Genomic DNA, 15,475 nt, shown 5'->3' on the forward strand with positions numbered 1-15,475 from the left:
CTTCTCCTCTACTATATTACTATATAAATATATTACTATATTTTATTAAATTCTTTCTACCCTGTAGAAACTAAGAGGGCCTTCTTTTACAGGCCATCGTGGGTTCGGCCAAGTCCACCATCGTATCTATAATATTGGCCGACGTATCTCTTCTTTTATACTCTTTCCGCCCTGTGGGCACTAAGAGGGCTTCTTATAGCAGGCCCATTATGGGTTCGGCCAGGCCGACAAATGGGGCGACCGGGTGGTGAGGGACGGGGCCCGACATATCCGAACGGACCACCCCCGAAAATTTTCTGCGGATTCCTTGACCCGTCCGGATTCGATCCCGGGTCCCCCCCAGAGCGGTAGGATGCCACCTTGACCGCTGGGCCATCCGACCAAGGCCGACATATCTGGGATAAACCACTCGTGAAAAAATCCTTGGCATTCTCGCCATCCAGATTCGAGCCCGGTTCCCCAGAGGCTTAGGTTCGTGTCAGTTAACTATCCTAAAGTGGTCACAGTGATAATTTGGCTCTTCAAAACTTTTCATTGATCACTGTGAAATTAACATAGTTTTCAAGTACGATCTTAAATTTTCAAAGATAGAAAATGATGATAATTATATTTTTTACGAGGCGCATTAACACAACTAGACTCAAGATCATTTAAGGCCGTTACACACTGGATTTTTGTGCGAAACGTGTCGCCGGGTAACAGAAAAACCCGTTTCTCGGCCAGTGGAAAAACAATCGTCGAAGACTCAAATCGCTTTAACTTTTGAGAGACAAAAAGTCTCCAGTCGCTCGATGTAACTAACCAATGAGCGCGCTAGACTTATCACGCGAGTACAGCTCTTGTTTACAATACAAAAGTAAAACTGGAGGATAGTCGCTCGTCGACGTTCAATTTCAATAATTCAGTCGTAAAGATTAATTTACGGTACAACCACACTATTAAAGAATATGACGACAAGATACTCAAAGATACATAATTTCACAGCGTTAGCGAACGTTTACAGTTTCCAGGTAGATATGTCGATCGTGTGAATCTGACAACTTGTCTCCTGGTGTATTCCACAGGTTTTTGTCTCCGGAGTGAGAATCGCGTAGTTTTATGACGATTCTCGAAATCGTTACAAAGTTGTGTTAATGCGCCTCGTAAAAACAAATAATAAGTAATTTAGCCTGAGAGTATAAGCCCTTACATCGCTGAATACTTATTGATTTTACTCGCATTAGTATTGTAAGGCATTAGAAATAATTTCAGTTCAATCAAATCAAATTAAATTATATTTATTGAAACTTCCATAAAATTAAACGTGTAAATTAGAATATTCATTTAACATTCTATATCGCCAGTCGTAGGTTCGCTAATTTTTTCTCCGTGCGAATTAACGCACCAACATTTATCTTCATCGCATTGTTTCGGAAAATAAGATCCATCTTCCTCGCAGGTTGGTACGTACGTTTCACCTTCTACAATTAATATCATCGTTTATAAGCATCATTATCGATAAAAAATATTTATATTCGAGTTTCAATTTACCTTTTGACATCTGAATGTCGGCTTCGCGCAGACATTCGCATCTTCTTAGTTTAGTGGAAGCGGAAGAAATTGCTTGACCGTCACGACTGTAACACGCGCAGAATTTCGAATGTTGGTAACATTGAAGACCCACGAAAGTGTCGTCGTCTTCGCATTCGTAAACAATTTTCACCTTTGCATCGTTTGCTGAAGATTTTCTTCGTGCTTCGGCACATATTCCTTATTGAAAATAATTATATATTATATCGTATAGATTTATATTAAGAGCCGGATTTAAACCTGTTATGCACAACGGGTCCTTTATCCTCTACTGAATAAACTAAACTAGGCGCTAGGAGCTAAACTGTGTTCCGATGGAGCGAGGCCTCGATCTTACCTCGTTTACTTTATCTATAAATCCCACCCTTCTCATACGCGATGTAAAAATAATTTATAAAATAACTACGTTCACGTAAATTAAATGTATACACTTACCTTCGGGTTCTTCGGGTTCTTCGTCGGCAACGGTAAGTGCAACAGTAAACAAAATAAACTGTCAAACACAAATAAACTATATATTTTAACTTATAAATTTAGTATAAAGTATACGTAGATGACCCAAAAGTCCATTAGACTATTGAAAAATTAAATTATTGTCTTATTCAAAATGAAACGATTATTATTCTTCGGAAGCTAATGTAACCCCAACAGATTATTAAATTATAATTTCTTCCAGCGATTCGCCCGGTTAACAGACTTTTGGACCACACTATAAAATTTGATCACTATAAAACTTACGAAAATAATTGTCAGAAATTTCATTGTAGAATCGATACGCAAAATTTCACTGAAAAATGTTTCAAAAGTTTAAAAATTTCAAATAAAATTTTATTGATTTTACTGGTAAAATACTCACAATTAACAAATAATATTATCTTGTTATACTGTATGTCTATATAACCACGTTTATCTACGTTTTATATAGAATACTCGTTATCGAGGAATTATCGGGTCTAGATAATTGCGCATGTGTTCGTGTTCACTTATATATCCTTGAATGCGATAATAAATAAAGATAAATATAAATTCATTTATTATGACTAAATTGAAAAAAAGCACGATTTTGCAGTTTTATTTTAATTTTTACTCTCCCGACTGTCATACAGAAAGAAAATATGATTCCGGCAAAAAATGACCCTCCTTAGAACTTCTCGAACGTCGAGAAATGAAATAAAATTCGGGAGTAATTTCTGTACGTATGGGTGTTAATGTCTGTGGGGGGCACGATTTTGTTCACCCTGTTTGAAGCTTAATAACTCCCGCGCTTTTTGTCGAAAATTTCTGAAATTTTGCAGAGAGGTTTGTTTATTTAAGGGGATTGATGCTATTAAATTTTGGCGATTTAAGATCGAAGGAGTAAGGAGATAAAGGGTATTGTGTGTATCTTCGTTAGGGTCAGACTTATATGATAACAGATGGCGCCAGTAAATGTTGCTGGAAAAGTCGAGCAACTGGTTGCTGAGATTTTTAAACATATTTTACCGTCAGCCCGATTCCGGAAGCGGTTAAGGCGTCGGCTTGCCGGGATAGAATCCGAGCAAAAAACCCGAGAATTTGTCACGTCTGTTCCGGGTATGTCGGCCACGTCCTGGCCACCCGGCCGCTTCCATCGCGAGACCGTGTACGTATGATTTATATAGAAGGGCATCTTCGTGTCTATAAAATGGAAAAAATGTTTTGACTATTATTTTATCATAATCTTTGATAAAAATTGATGGAAAAAATATTTTATCACAACTGTACACACGCGTGCAAAATTTTGTTAGAATTTTTCATTATGTTTTTATAACTAATCATTAAAATATTTGATAATAAAAGGAAATGTTTAGCTCCGATAAATGTTTTTAAAATAATCAAAAGTAATTATGCAAGTTAGATAAAAATTTTAAGATGCGAGTGGCGAATTCAAAAACAGAACATATAACGAAAGTTTTATTTTAACTTTCATTATATTTTCAGTAAAATTTATATTGTTACGTATTACGTATTCAATAATAAATTTATTTCACAAATAAATCTTATTTATTTTTGAACTGATTTCATTGGTCGCCATTTTTTCTTTCAGTAGATGGTGGTTGGTACGGAGTCTTACGGCTGTACGCCTTTACTCCGAGAGACTCGTGGGTGTTCGCTACGCGACCGAAGAGTCGGCCTTATAGAATGGCCTAAACGCGCGCCAGGGGAAATAATGCCTTCCGGGAGGACTTTTACGGGAAACCGGCCCCTATTCCGGCGTCGTCGACATAGAGAAAGCCCGGAAAACTCCACTCTGCCAGCCCGTCCGAGCCAGGCGCGAATCCGCCACCGAACTTCCAGTGTGGCGCTCGGAGGGTCTTTAACGGAGGCCACGGTGAAGTAAATATATTAGAAGTGGGTAGTTCGGAACCGTTCTAGTTCTGAACCGAAAACTACTAAGACAGTCGCGCATCGAGGGTCGAGACAGTTTCGACGGGAAGTAAAAAATTCTTCATTTTGTACTTTTATAAATATCGCCTTTCACCCATCAGTGAACTCTTCACACGGATTTGTACTCGAACTAAATGAAAATGTTCCGCGAGTTTTTAAAAATAATCAAATAATTCGAGTATTTTAAATTTATAGAGATTTTTCGCCTGGCCGAGACGAGATTTCATTGGAAAGTTCGCAGTTGTATATGTTACGTTAATAAACTATTTAAAAGAAGTTATTCCGTTACTTTCGTTTTGACAGGCTACAAACAACCAAAACCAACACTTTTAAGTGAATGTTATACAGTAACGAAAGTTATTAGCGTAAGGATTTGAGTGACGTTTCAAAAGTAGAATGTCTAGCGCGTGCGTGTGTCCAGATCAGAACTTTTCTCGTTTTTAACTCAAGATATTGCTTTTGTCTTTTTTAAGGACTGTTTTTAAATGCTATTTTAATCCGGCTTGGAACATTATTTATTCGTAAATGTTGATATTTATATTTCTGTCGAGTAACTTTCACTTTCACGATTTTACACTTTAAACTGGTTAGGCGGTTTGTTTTTCGCTTACAATTTCTGTTCGACTCCGGTCTTACTTATGGTGACGAAAGTATTCGTATAATAATCCAACGATGCGATTGCCAAACATTTTTTAATTAATATTTCGATTGGATTTACGTTTTAAACATATTTTCAACCAGGTAATTATATAAAAACTAAATATTTATTGTTTATTGCGGTATTTTTTATTTTACGCCTCTAGACCTATAAATAGTATTTTATATTTGATTATATTGTGTCGAGTGTGGATTTAAAGACGATTAGTCTAACCTAATTTGCTGGCGTAAGTATAAAAGTAAATACATAGATAATCTCGGTGGCTAACGACGTTTAGATTAAAAATAACGACTACCGTATTCGAAAAATTTTCTTTAGTAACGTAAGATGGCGCTACGAGCTCGAAACGTATTCTACCGTCGTTTGAGATGGGGAACGATGGCTTTCCTCGCGCCACCGCCAATGTACTTTTCTCGGCGTGTGATAAAAACCTGTATTAATAGCGTCGTCTGTTATAAAGTAAAAGATAACTTGTAAATTCCGTATGTCTTTTATGCGCGTTAGAAGTTCGTGTTTTATTACAGAACTTAGATCGAATTCTAAAATATATTATGTTATTCTTTGAAACTTTACTAGAATTCCTTCTTAAAATGAGAAAAATTTTGAATTTATTCCATTATTTTTTTGTTCAAAAATGTTCACGTATTTCCTCTGTTATAATCCAAATAAAGAATTACAAATATTGTAAAGAATAAAAACAAGGTTTAAAGATAAATGGCAACGTGCGTTAAACGTAAATTATGAGAAAATATATTGGTATTAAATGATTATTTATTTTAAAAATTTGAAATTACCGTATTAATTAGGATTTACGTAATCTCGTACCAATAAGACGATGACTTGTAATGAATTCTAAAAAATTAAATATGAAATTAGAAAATTACCTACCATCGACCGTTTAGGCGTTACCGACAATTTTCTATTTGTAAGCAGTATATTTGTTCCATTTAAAACTTATTTTATTAAAAAAAAAAAAAGTTTGCATTCGTTTACATTAACATAATGCATTACTTTGATTTATTACAATACGTTTCATCTACCAGACTTTTTCTCTGGTAGATGAAAAAGGACATTTACGAATTACGTCGTTTTTGCCGACAGATGCATTTACAACGGTGCAACGAAGCTTTAAGTGCTCCGTATACGGGGCAGGAAGATTCGAGGAACGTAAAAAATTATATCCCCTTTTTCCTAATACAAACCTTAATTTCGGATCTTTCCTAATCCCTTTTTCGGCAATTCGTCTATCTCTGGCCCAATTCCATTATAGAAAGGTTTGCGTATATATACTCTTTTTTTAAATTTAAAATCTCTAATTATTAAAAGCGCTGTAAAATTATTCGTATATAAGTTTATATTTTGCTCTCGTTTCTAAAATCCGCGGCATGGATATAAAGGGTTAATTGCGCTTAAGCGCAATAAAGTACATAATGTCTAGAGGGCGATCTACGCGAAAGTTTGACCGCAGCTGTATTTTCGGCCAACTCGAAACAATGGCTAACGTAATCAATGATGTGTATTTTTCGTAGGATATATACAACTACAACTTTATAGTGTTGGTTTGCGCAGACCGCGTGACCGTTAAATTTTATAAATACACACGCTCAGTACAGGTATACCTCGCCTTACGTCGGTAATTGGTTCCAGGAAAACGACGTAAGTCGAATTTACCTGTCTCCGAATCTACTTATCACTAGGAAAGCATTTTAAATAATATATGGTTAATAAAAATCTATTTTAAGCTTACAAACAAATAAATTTTAGTTTTTAATATAATACAAAAAAAATAATCTAAATTTACGAATGCGTGTACTGTAAATACAGTACATACTTGTATATATTTTAATATGATTTTATGTGCTTTAAACGTTTATCTAGTGATATTACGACTTCAATATTTGTGGCGGACAGACGTAAAGTCGAATAAAATGACTTAAACTTGATTTTTATTTTTCCATATACTTTTTTAACAAGCGACGTATAATCGGGAACGACGTAACTCGAAACGACGTAAGTCGAGGTATGCCTGTATAATTCCTATTTTTTCGATACCTACCGAGGATTGAGTGCTATATTCTACTGGAGATATTATTGTCAAGAAAATTGTGAAAATTAATTATTCGACGATATCGTACGCGATTTATTATAATAAGATAGTGGTTATATTATTTGTAATTTAAAAAGTATTGTAAAAAAAACTCAAAACCTTCTTTGTAAACTTAGATTATGTATAGATAACTTCTATTTAAATGTAGATTATTTGCGAAACATTAATTAATATATTAAAATGTTAATAGTTCTTATATGAATATTCAATTGGATTCACTTTTGGGTGACGATGGTTTACTTACAATTCAGAACAATAACAGATTAAACTCTCTTCTAACCTTTAAAGCAGCAAATAAGGGCCGCTGTTTGAACATTTTTCAGAGCGACATATATTTATTTTGTATATTTGTTATATAAAACTAAAATATAAATGTTGAAATATTTGAAATAAATTTTGTGATATTGCTGAACATTGACTACGTTTAGTGGCGTCCTTATCATAACGCACTTATTCAAATATTATCAAGTTGTGCATCGTACAGTACATAAAATAAAGTTGTGAATTATTTTTTTAATTCTTAAAAAGTTGTATAAGAAGAAATAAATATTATTTAAATAAAAGTTAAAATTATTGAATTATGTAATATTTATGAAACAATATTTTACATCGAGAATTTTGACGCTATCTAACGAGATCTGGTACTTAAATATGATCAAGATCAATGAAAAATTCTACATCTTCAACAAAATGTTTAATAGAAAATAATCTGTTAGAATTACTACAAATAAAATAAAATTACTGAAATTTATTAGATAAATCAATGTGTAAACTTATAAAATATAACATGATTATTTAATGCAACTTGTTAAACTAATGGCATCCGATTACGAAGCAGAAAGACTAAAAATGTTTATGACAAATAAAAGTGGTCGTTTGAAGTTTTAGCAACTATCGCTCATTAAGACACGGCTCAAAGAACCTTCCATTGACAAAGAAAGTAGCGGAACGTTGGCATTCACTCAAAAGCAAATACTTTCGTAATATATTAAGCTAAATTTACTACATTGCTCCGTAATAAACGAATTTTACGAATTCTATAAAATCATTACAACAAAATCGTCCATACATTACGTAATACTATTTCTGTACTTTACAATTGTTACTTCTTTTTCACATTAGTGGTGCAAAGCAGCCAGCATCTAGGTTAAAAGCGTTAAAGGCAGTATAAATAATATAAAACAGGCGTAGGAAGGCTTCAATGATGCGTGTGTACTAGTTGTATACTACTTAAACCCCGAGATGCAAAATAGTGTGAAAATAATGCATATAAAATGCAATTATAACTGAAAACCTTTTGCTTCAGTTGTGATGTAAGTAATACTGAGCAGCCAATATCTAAGATAAAGAGCTAAAGCGACGATAATATTGCTACAAATCAACATGGGAGAAACGAAATTTGTCAGTAAATTTTTACTTTTGTTTTAAATAATATATAACAATTATATTTCTGTTTCTGGAAGTGTTTCCCACCGTCAGTCGTCGCTACGCGGTTGTAGTATGTACGCGTGTTCGCGCTAACGACACCATTTTAGCATTTTTAATGTGGCTTTTTCTCGTGGGTGGAATGTATTATGGTGAATTAATTAAAGTAATTCGTTTTGTTAATATCGACGAGCGTGTATTTCTTAATAAAGTCGTTCTTAAACGAAGCAAATAGCCGGAAATAAAAAATCGTTCGTAACTTTTAAATGGTTGATCGTAAGTAAATTTTCTTAATACCAATCGAATCAACGGGTCAAATTATATCTAGATATGCCTATGTCTATTCGTTAATATTAAGTTTAAGTTCTTGTTTTAGCTGAATACCTTTTGCTAATACAGTATATAACGGGTGGGCAAGCAAGAGTCCAGTGGGAGCCGAAATGTAGGTTTTGCAAATGCATGGGCGCCGTAGTTCTGCACATTTTTTTTTATTCCGTACCGCAGTTCTATACCGCGATTTTATTATATAATAGAGGAGAAGGTGGTATTATGGAACCCCAATTACATTACAGTGAATTGTAAACAAGGTATCATAATTACACCCACATTTTTTGTGCGAAAAGTACGGGTAACTATTAAACTAGATGTTCCTAATTGGATTTTTCGCTAGTGTAACTATAAGTATGGTTTTTGAAGGCTTCTGTACAAAAAGTCAGAAAGTAGGCTTAGGGAAAACCGGGTGGTAATATGGAACCTTATTGTATGTTTTCAAAAAATGCTTTAATGTATCCAAAAACAAATAGGAAAGTACAAAGAATGTTAAATAATTACAAAGTTATCTACTCCAATGTATTTTATCGAAAAAATGCTTTTATAAAAGAAAAATATGACCTCCATCAACAATATATATTCCAGCAGCTCTTTTACGATATTCTCAGGAAATATTGACTTTCTACCTAGTGTCTTTTTCACAAATTGCTCCGGACGAATGTCTGCTTGCAAAGAGAGAGTTCGGTGGAGTTGGGGTCCATATTAAAAGCACCAATGGGGTCCGTATTTCATGCATTTCCATCTTGAATTAACTTATATCTGCCAAGACCAAACTTTAAAAAACATGAACATCGCACAGATTAATATGTACCCCTAAGTCTCTGGAACGCAATACTTGCACCAGTGAACCTACAACTACACGATTTATATTTTAGAAATAATTAAATTCACTTACCATTCAAAACTTTCGAATTTCGAAAAACACAAATATGCTAATTCACTACGGACAACCGTTTAACTGAAGTGAAACGGGTTTTCCCCTTGCTATGGATATCTGCCTAGTGCAGTTCAGCCACAATCCGCTACAGTTCACCTTTATCATCAGTTTGAAATGGAGGAGTTCCATAATACCTGCAGGGTTCCATAATACCACCTTTTCCTCTATAAATATAATATAAAATAAATATTGAATTTTTTTAATAAACATATTTTTACAAAATTGCGGATATAAAATTGTAAAAATAATAACAATAATAAGCAGAAATTAACACTTTCAGCAAGAGCCGCATTTGCCCGTGTCTGGTATATAATATACCGTATTTACTCGCGTATAAGACGACCTGGCATGTAGGACGAGGTGTGACTTTAAAGATCAAAATAAAGAAAATTAGATTTATTAATACAATTCTAATTTTTATTCGTTTAATCACAAGTGAAATATCAAATGCACGTAACTGCACAAATTGTCCCATAAAAATACTGGCATTTTAAACTTTTAAGGAAAATCTTGTAAAATCGACAACATAATTTGTTCGCGTAAAGCTGGACAATTGTGAACCTTTTTTTTGCCAATTCTTAACAGTCGAATCCACTTTCCGTCGATTACACTTACGAGTTTCTCCGAATTCTGGTTTCCGAATAATCATCCGTTTTCACGTAAGAATGGATTAAAACTTATATCGGGCTCCCTTGTGATTTTTAGAATTTCAATCTGGAATTCAATTCAAAAGCTTCGCTTTTCCTATCGCTATTCATTCTTACTCCCGATAATATACACGATTCAAACGACCCAGATAAAATACTTATGTTTTTAAATACAAGAGGGTAAGCATCCGGTAAAAAAATGCGAATAACCGGTTCACAAAAATTATTCGCAAAAAGTCAAAGAATCTTTCGCTCACGCGTTTAGGACGACCTAGCAATTTATACATTTATCACAAGTTCAAACTTGTTATAAATGTATAAAAACCTGGTCTTATACGCGAGTCGTATTTACTCGCATATAAGACGAGGTTTTATAATACGGTATTTAATTTTTTTTCTTTCGAAAGAAAAAATTAAACATATATTATTTTATGCATAATTAAAATTAATATTTTCAAATAACTTAAAGTAGTAAATATCAAATTTCTTACTCTATTGAAATATAAAAAATATATATTGACTTTTCGTAGATGGCGTTTAACAACATGTGTTGCTTATGGTGACGAAAGTATTCGTATAATAATCCAACGATGCGATTGCCAAACATTTTTTAATTAATATTTCGATTGGATTTACGTTTTAAACATATTTTCAACCAGGTAATTATATAAAAACTAAATATTTATTGTTTATTGCGGTATTTTTTATTTTACGCCTCTAGACCTATAAATAGTATTTTATATTTGATTATATTGTGTCGAGTGTGGATTTAAAGACGATTAGTCTAACCTAATTTGCTGGCGTAAGTATAAAAGTAAATATATAGATAATCTCGGTGGCTAACGACGTTTAGATTAAAAATAACGACTACCGTATTCGAAAAATTTTCTTTAGTAACGTAAGATGGCGCTACGAGCTCGAAACGTATTCTACCGTCGTTTGAGATGGGGAACGATGGCTTTCCTCGCGCCACCGCCAATGTACTTTTCTCGGCGTGTGATAAAAACCTGTATTAATAGCGTCGTCTGTTATAAAGTAAAAGATAACTTGTAAATTCCGTATGTCTTTTATGCGCGTTAGAAGTTCGTGTTTTATTACAGAACTTAGATCGAATTCTAAAATATATTATGTTATTCTTTGAAACTTTACTAGAATTCCTTCTTAAAATGAGAAAAATTTTGAATTTATTCCATTATTTTTTTGTTCAAAAATGTTCACGTATTTCCTCTGTTATAATCCAAATAAAGAATTACAAATATTGTAAAGAATAAAAACAAGGTTTAAAGATAAATGGCAACGTGCGTTAAACGTAAATTATGAGAAAATATATTGGTATTAAATGATTATTTATTTTAAAAATTTGAAATTACCGTATTAATTAGGATTTACGTAATCTCGTACCAATAAGACGATGACTTGTAATGAATTCTAAAAAATTAAATATGAAATTAGAAAATTACCTACCATCGACCGTTTAGGCGTTACCGACAATTTTCTATTTGTAAGCAGTATATTTGTTCCATTTAAAACTTATTTTATTAAAAAAAAAAAAAGTTTGCATTCGTTTACATTAACATAATGCATTACTTTGATTTATTACAATACGTTTCATCTACCAGACTTTTTCTCTGGTAGATGAAAAAGGACATTTACGAATTACGTCGTTTTTGCCGACAGATGCATTTACAACGGTGCAACGAAGCTTTAAGTGCTCCGTATACGGGGCAGGAAGATTCGAGGAACGTAAAAAATTATATCCCCTTTTTCCTAATACAAACCTTAATTTCGGATCTTTCCTAATCCCTTTTTCGGCAATTCGTCTATCTCTGGCCCAATTCCATTATAGAAAGGTTTGCGTATATATACTCTTTTTTTAAATTTAAAATCTCTAATTATTAAAAGCGCTGTAAAATTATTCGTATATAAGTTTATATTTTGCTCTCGTTTCTAAAATCCGCGGCATGGATATAAAGGGTTAATTGCGCTTAAGCGCAATAAAGTACATAATGTCTAGAGGGCGATCTACGCGAAAGTTTGACCGCAGCTGTATTTTCGGCCAACTCGAAACAATGGCTAACGTAATCAATGATGTGTATTTTTCGTAGGATATATACAACTACAACTTTATAGTGTTGGTTTGCGCAGACCGCGTGACCGTTAAATTTTATAAATACACACGCTCAGTACAGGTATACCTCGCCTTACGTCGGTAATTGGTTCCAGGAAAACGACGTAAGTCGAATTTACCTGTCTCCGAATCTACTTATCACTAGGAAAGCATTTTAAATAATATATGGTTAATAAAAATCTATTTTAAGCTTACAAACAAATAAATTTTAGTTTTTAATATAGTACAAAAAAAGTAATCTNAATTTCATATTTATTTTCACATTTTTACTTCGCGGTCCTTCTCTGTTCTTTTTCCGTTATTTACATGTGTAAGTCATTTCATTGTTATCCACATTTGATATCATCATTTATTGCATACTTCCATGACACTCTTGTCTGTCCGCTACAACTGCCAAGAATTAACGCGATTGGCGAAGCGTAGTGACAGCGGGCCAATAGAGAGCAGGATCCTTGCCATAATGCGGTTTGCGCGTCAATTTTCGTACGTGCGTTAATCAAGCCGAATAGTTTGGCCGAATATTCGGTATTCGGCCTGAGGCCGAATATACTATTCGTTACAACACTAGTTAAAATAGAAAGGTAAATAATAATAATACATTGATTAGCAAAATATTTACAAATAACTAATTGTTTGTAGAATTTCGCTGGATGAAAATTTATTTTAATCACAAAAGACAGTCTGTCCAAAAATTATTTTTTGAAACCACCATTTATTCTGATCATGTGTTCCAGAACACCGTCGACAACCTGACCTTTCTTTGTAGGCTACTAGGTCGTCAGGCTAAAACATTCTTTAAAAAACATACAAAAATATCCAATTAAAACATTAAAAGTAAAAAATTGGAACTGGCAGCCTTACAGACGTCTTGAACTTGCATCCTTTCCAGTTAGGGAATTTCAGTCCTTATATTCACTTGACTTGATAAATGCGCTGTTAAATGTAAATTTTGGCCTTATCCCTCTGGTGACGAATTACTTCTAAAAAAGTTTTGTTTGTAGAATTTCACCGGATGAAAATTTATTTTAATCACGAAAGACACAGTTTGTCCAAAAATTATTTTTTGAAACCACCATTTATTCTACATGGCGAAATTCTACAAACAAAACTTTTTTAGAAGTAATTCGTCACCAGAGGGATAAGGCCAAAATTTACATTTAACAGCGCATTTATCAAGTGAATATAAGGACTGAAATTCCCTAACTGGAAAGGATGCAAGTTCAAGACATCTGTAAGGCCGCCAGTTCCAATTTTTTACTTTTAATGTTTTAATTAGATATTTTTGTGTGTTTTTTAAAGAATGTTTTAGCCTGACGACCTAGTAGCCTACAAAGAAAGGTCAGGTTGGTCGATGGTGTTCTGGAACACATGATCAAAATAAATGGTGGTTTCAAAAAATAATTTTTGGACAGACTGTGTCTTTTGTGATTAAAATAACTGATTGCTTTAATTTTTCAACACATTTATACCAGTACAATCAAAAGGTTCAAAGTCTAAGCAGATTGTGAACAAATACATTTATTAAGAAAATTATTATGCACATCCATTTTTGACTTAATGTCCCTCGGCCGCAAGGCACTGTTGCCAATGTCAATATAACTGCTGTATATGCTCTTGAAAAGCATTTTCTGGAATTACACATTACATCTGCTGCGATGTAGTGATGACCTTTATGGATAATCAGAACTGTTGTCCATAACATTGTTTCATACAGCCAAAAAGGAAATAATTGCACAATGCCATGTCAGATGAGTATGAAGGATGTGACAAGACTTCTGTGTATGTGTTTTGCCAGCTTAGTTTGCACCAGAAGAGAGTGATATATGGGAGCATTGTCATGCAGGAAAAACCAATTGTTGTTATGCCACAGCTCAAGTTGCTTGAAGAAATTCTGCTTCATCTATATCAGTGTTTGCCAAACTTTTTTACCTCACGGCACACCAAATAAAAAACCCGACAAAATTAAATATACTTTATTAGTATGAATAAGAATAAATAAATTCTTAGTATAGTAAAAATAAAATAACATTGTTTTATCTATTTATAAAATATGTAGATAGGTAATATAAATAATAATTTTATTAGTGAGAAGGATGCAATTGATTTTGAGAAAGAATTATGTCAAAACAAAGCTCTAAATTAGATATACACATAACTCCTCATCTACCATCTGTAATCTTTCCCTTTTTTTTTTCTTTTCATTTCATTTCCATAAGTGTCGAGAAACCTAATTCACAAAGATACTATGATCTAAAAGACAATGGAGATTTAATGGCTGTAGTAGCTAATCAAGGATATTGGCTCCAATTCAAAATTCTGACAATTCTAGTACAGCCTTTTTTTCTCACTATGCATAGATGGAGCACCATCAGTCAAATGCTAATACAAGTTTGCCACTGCATGTGACTTTTCCCTCTCAATGTGTCTTTTGGTGTACCAGGTTAAAGACATTTTCTCCTCTCATTCTTTCCTTCAATTCACAACAAAAGAAAAACTGACTTATGATTTTACCAGCTCTAATTATTTGCAGAAATGTAATTAGTTGAGCTTTGTTGCTGATGTCTGTACTTTCATCGATTTGTAAGGCCCACAAGTTATTGAGTTCATCTTTTGCTTCAGTGAAATGCTCACAAAGCTGATCATCAATGTCTTACGAAATGTATTGAATTTTACGAGAAATTGTAAGGGCTGATAAAGGAATGGTCTTAGTTTGTTTGATGGCTTCATCACTAATCATTGTGCCAACGGCAATCTCCAAGGCTGGTAAAATAATGTTTTTGGCATCAGAATGTGTTTTTTTTTTTTAATTAAATTAATGCATTTCAAAATATACTGTAGTATTAAAATTTAATACTAATTAATTATTTAATAATTAAAAATGCTGAAAATCATCATTAATTAATGAAAATGGTTTTTCAACATCAAGACTTAAAATATAATTTAGATTTTGAAAACTTTATTTTTACTCTTAGATGGTCCATGGTGTCTTTGCACATTTTTACTTATACAGGTATACCTCGCCTTACGTCGGTAATTGGTTCCAGGAAAACGACTTAAGTCAAAAAACGACGTAAGTCGAATTTACTTGTCTCCAAATCTACTTGTCACTAGGCTAAACCGTAAATTACCATTCCCGGTTCTGTATTTTATTTATTAATGCATTTTTAATAATATATGGTTAGTATGCATCTATTTTAAGCTTACAAACAAATAAATTTTAGTTTTTAATATAGTACAGAAAAAGTAATCTAAATTTACGAATGCATGT

General features: G+C 33.2%; 1 protein-coding gene across 1 annotated transcript; it reads right to left on the reverse strand.

The window, feature by feature from the left end:
• Nucleotides 1-1,258: 1,258 nt before the first annotated feature.
• Nucleotides 1,259-2,492, reverse strand: LOC111619006 (U24-ctenitoxin-Pn1a-like). The gene is made up of 5 exons (XM_023360637.1): nt 2,426-2,492; nt 2,308-2,356; nt 2,005-2,062; nt 1,531-1,749; nt 1,259-1,460 (listed from the first exon to the last, which is right to left on the reverse strand). The coding sequence occupies exons 2-5, from the start codon at nt 2,329-2,331 to the stop codon at nt 1,324-1,326; spliced, it is 438 nt and encodes a 145-aa protein (XP_023216405.1). The 5' UTR covers nt 2,332-2,356; nt 2,426-2,492; the 3' UTR covers nt 1,259-1,323.
• Between the last annotated feature and the right edge of the window lie 12,983 nt (nt 2,493-15,475).

The sequence above is a fragment of the Centruroides sculpturatus genome, unplaced genomic scaffold, assembly GCF_000671375.1.
Source record: "Centruroides sculpturatus isolate CEXI.00-Female unplaced genomic scaffold, Cexi_2.0 scaffold234, whole genome shotgun sequence".
NCBI classification, from domain to species: Eukaryota; Metazoa; Arthropoda; class Arachnida; order Scorpiones; family Buthidae; genus Centruroides; species Centruroides sculpturatus.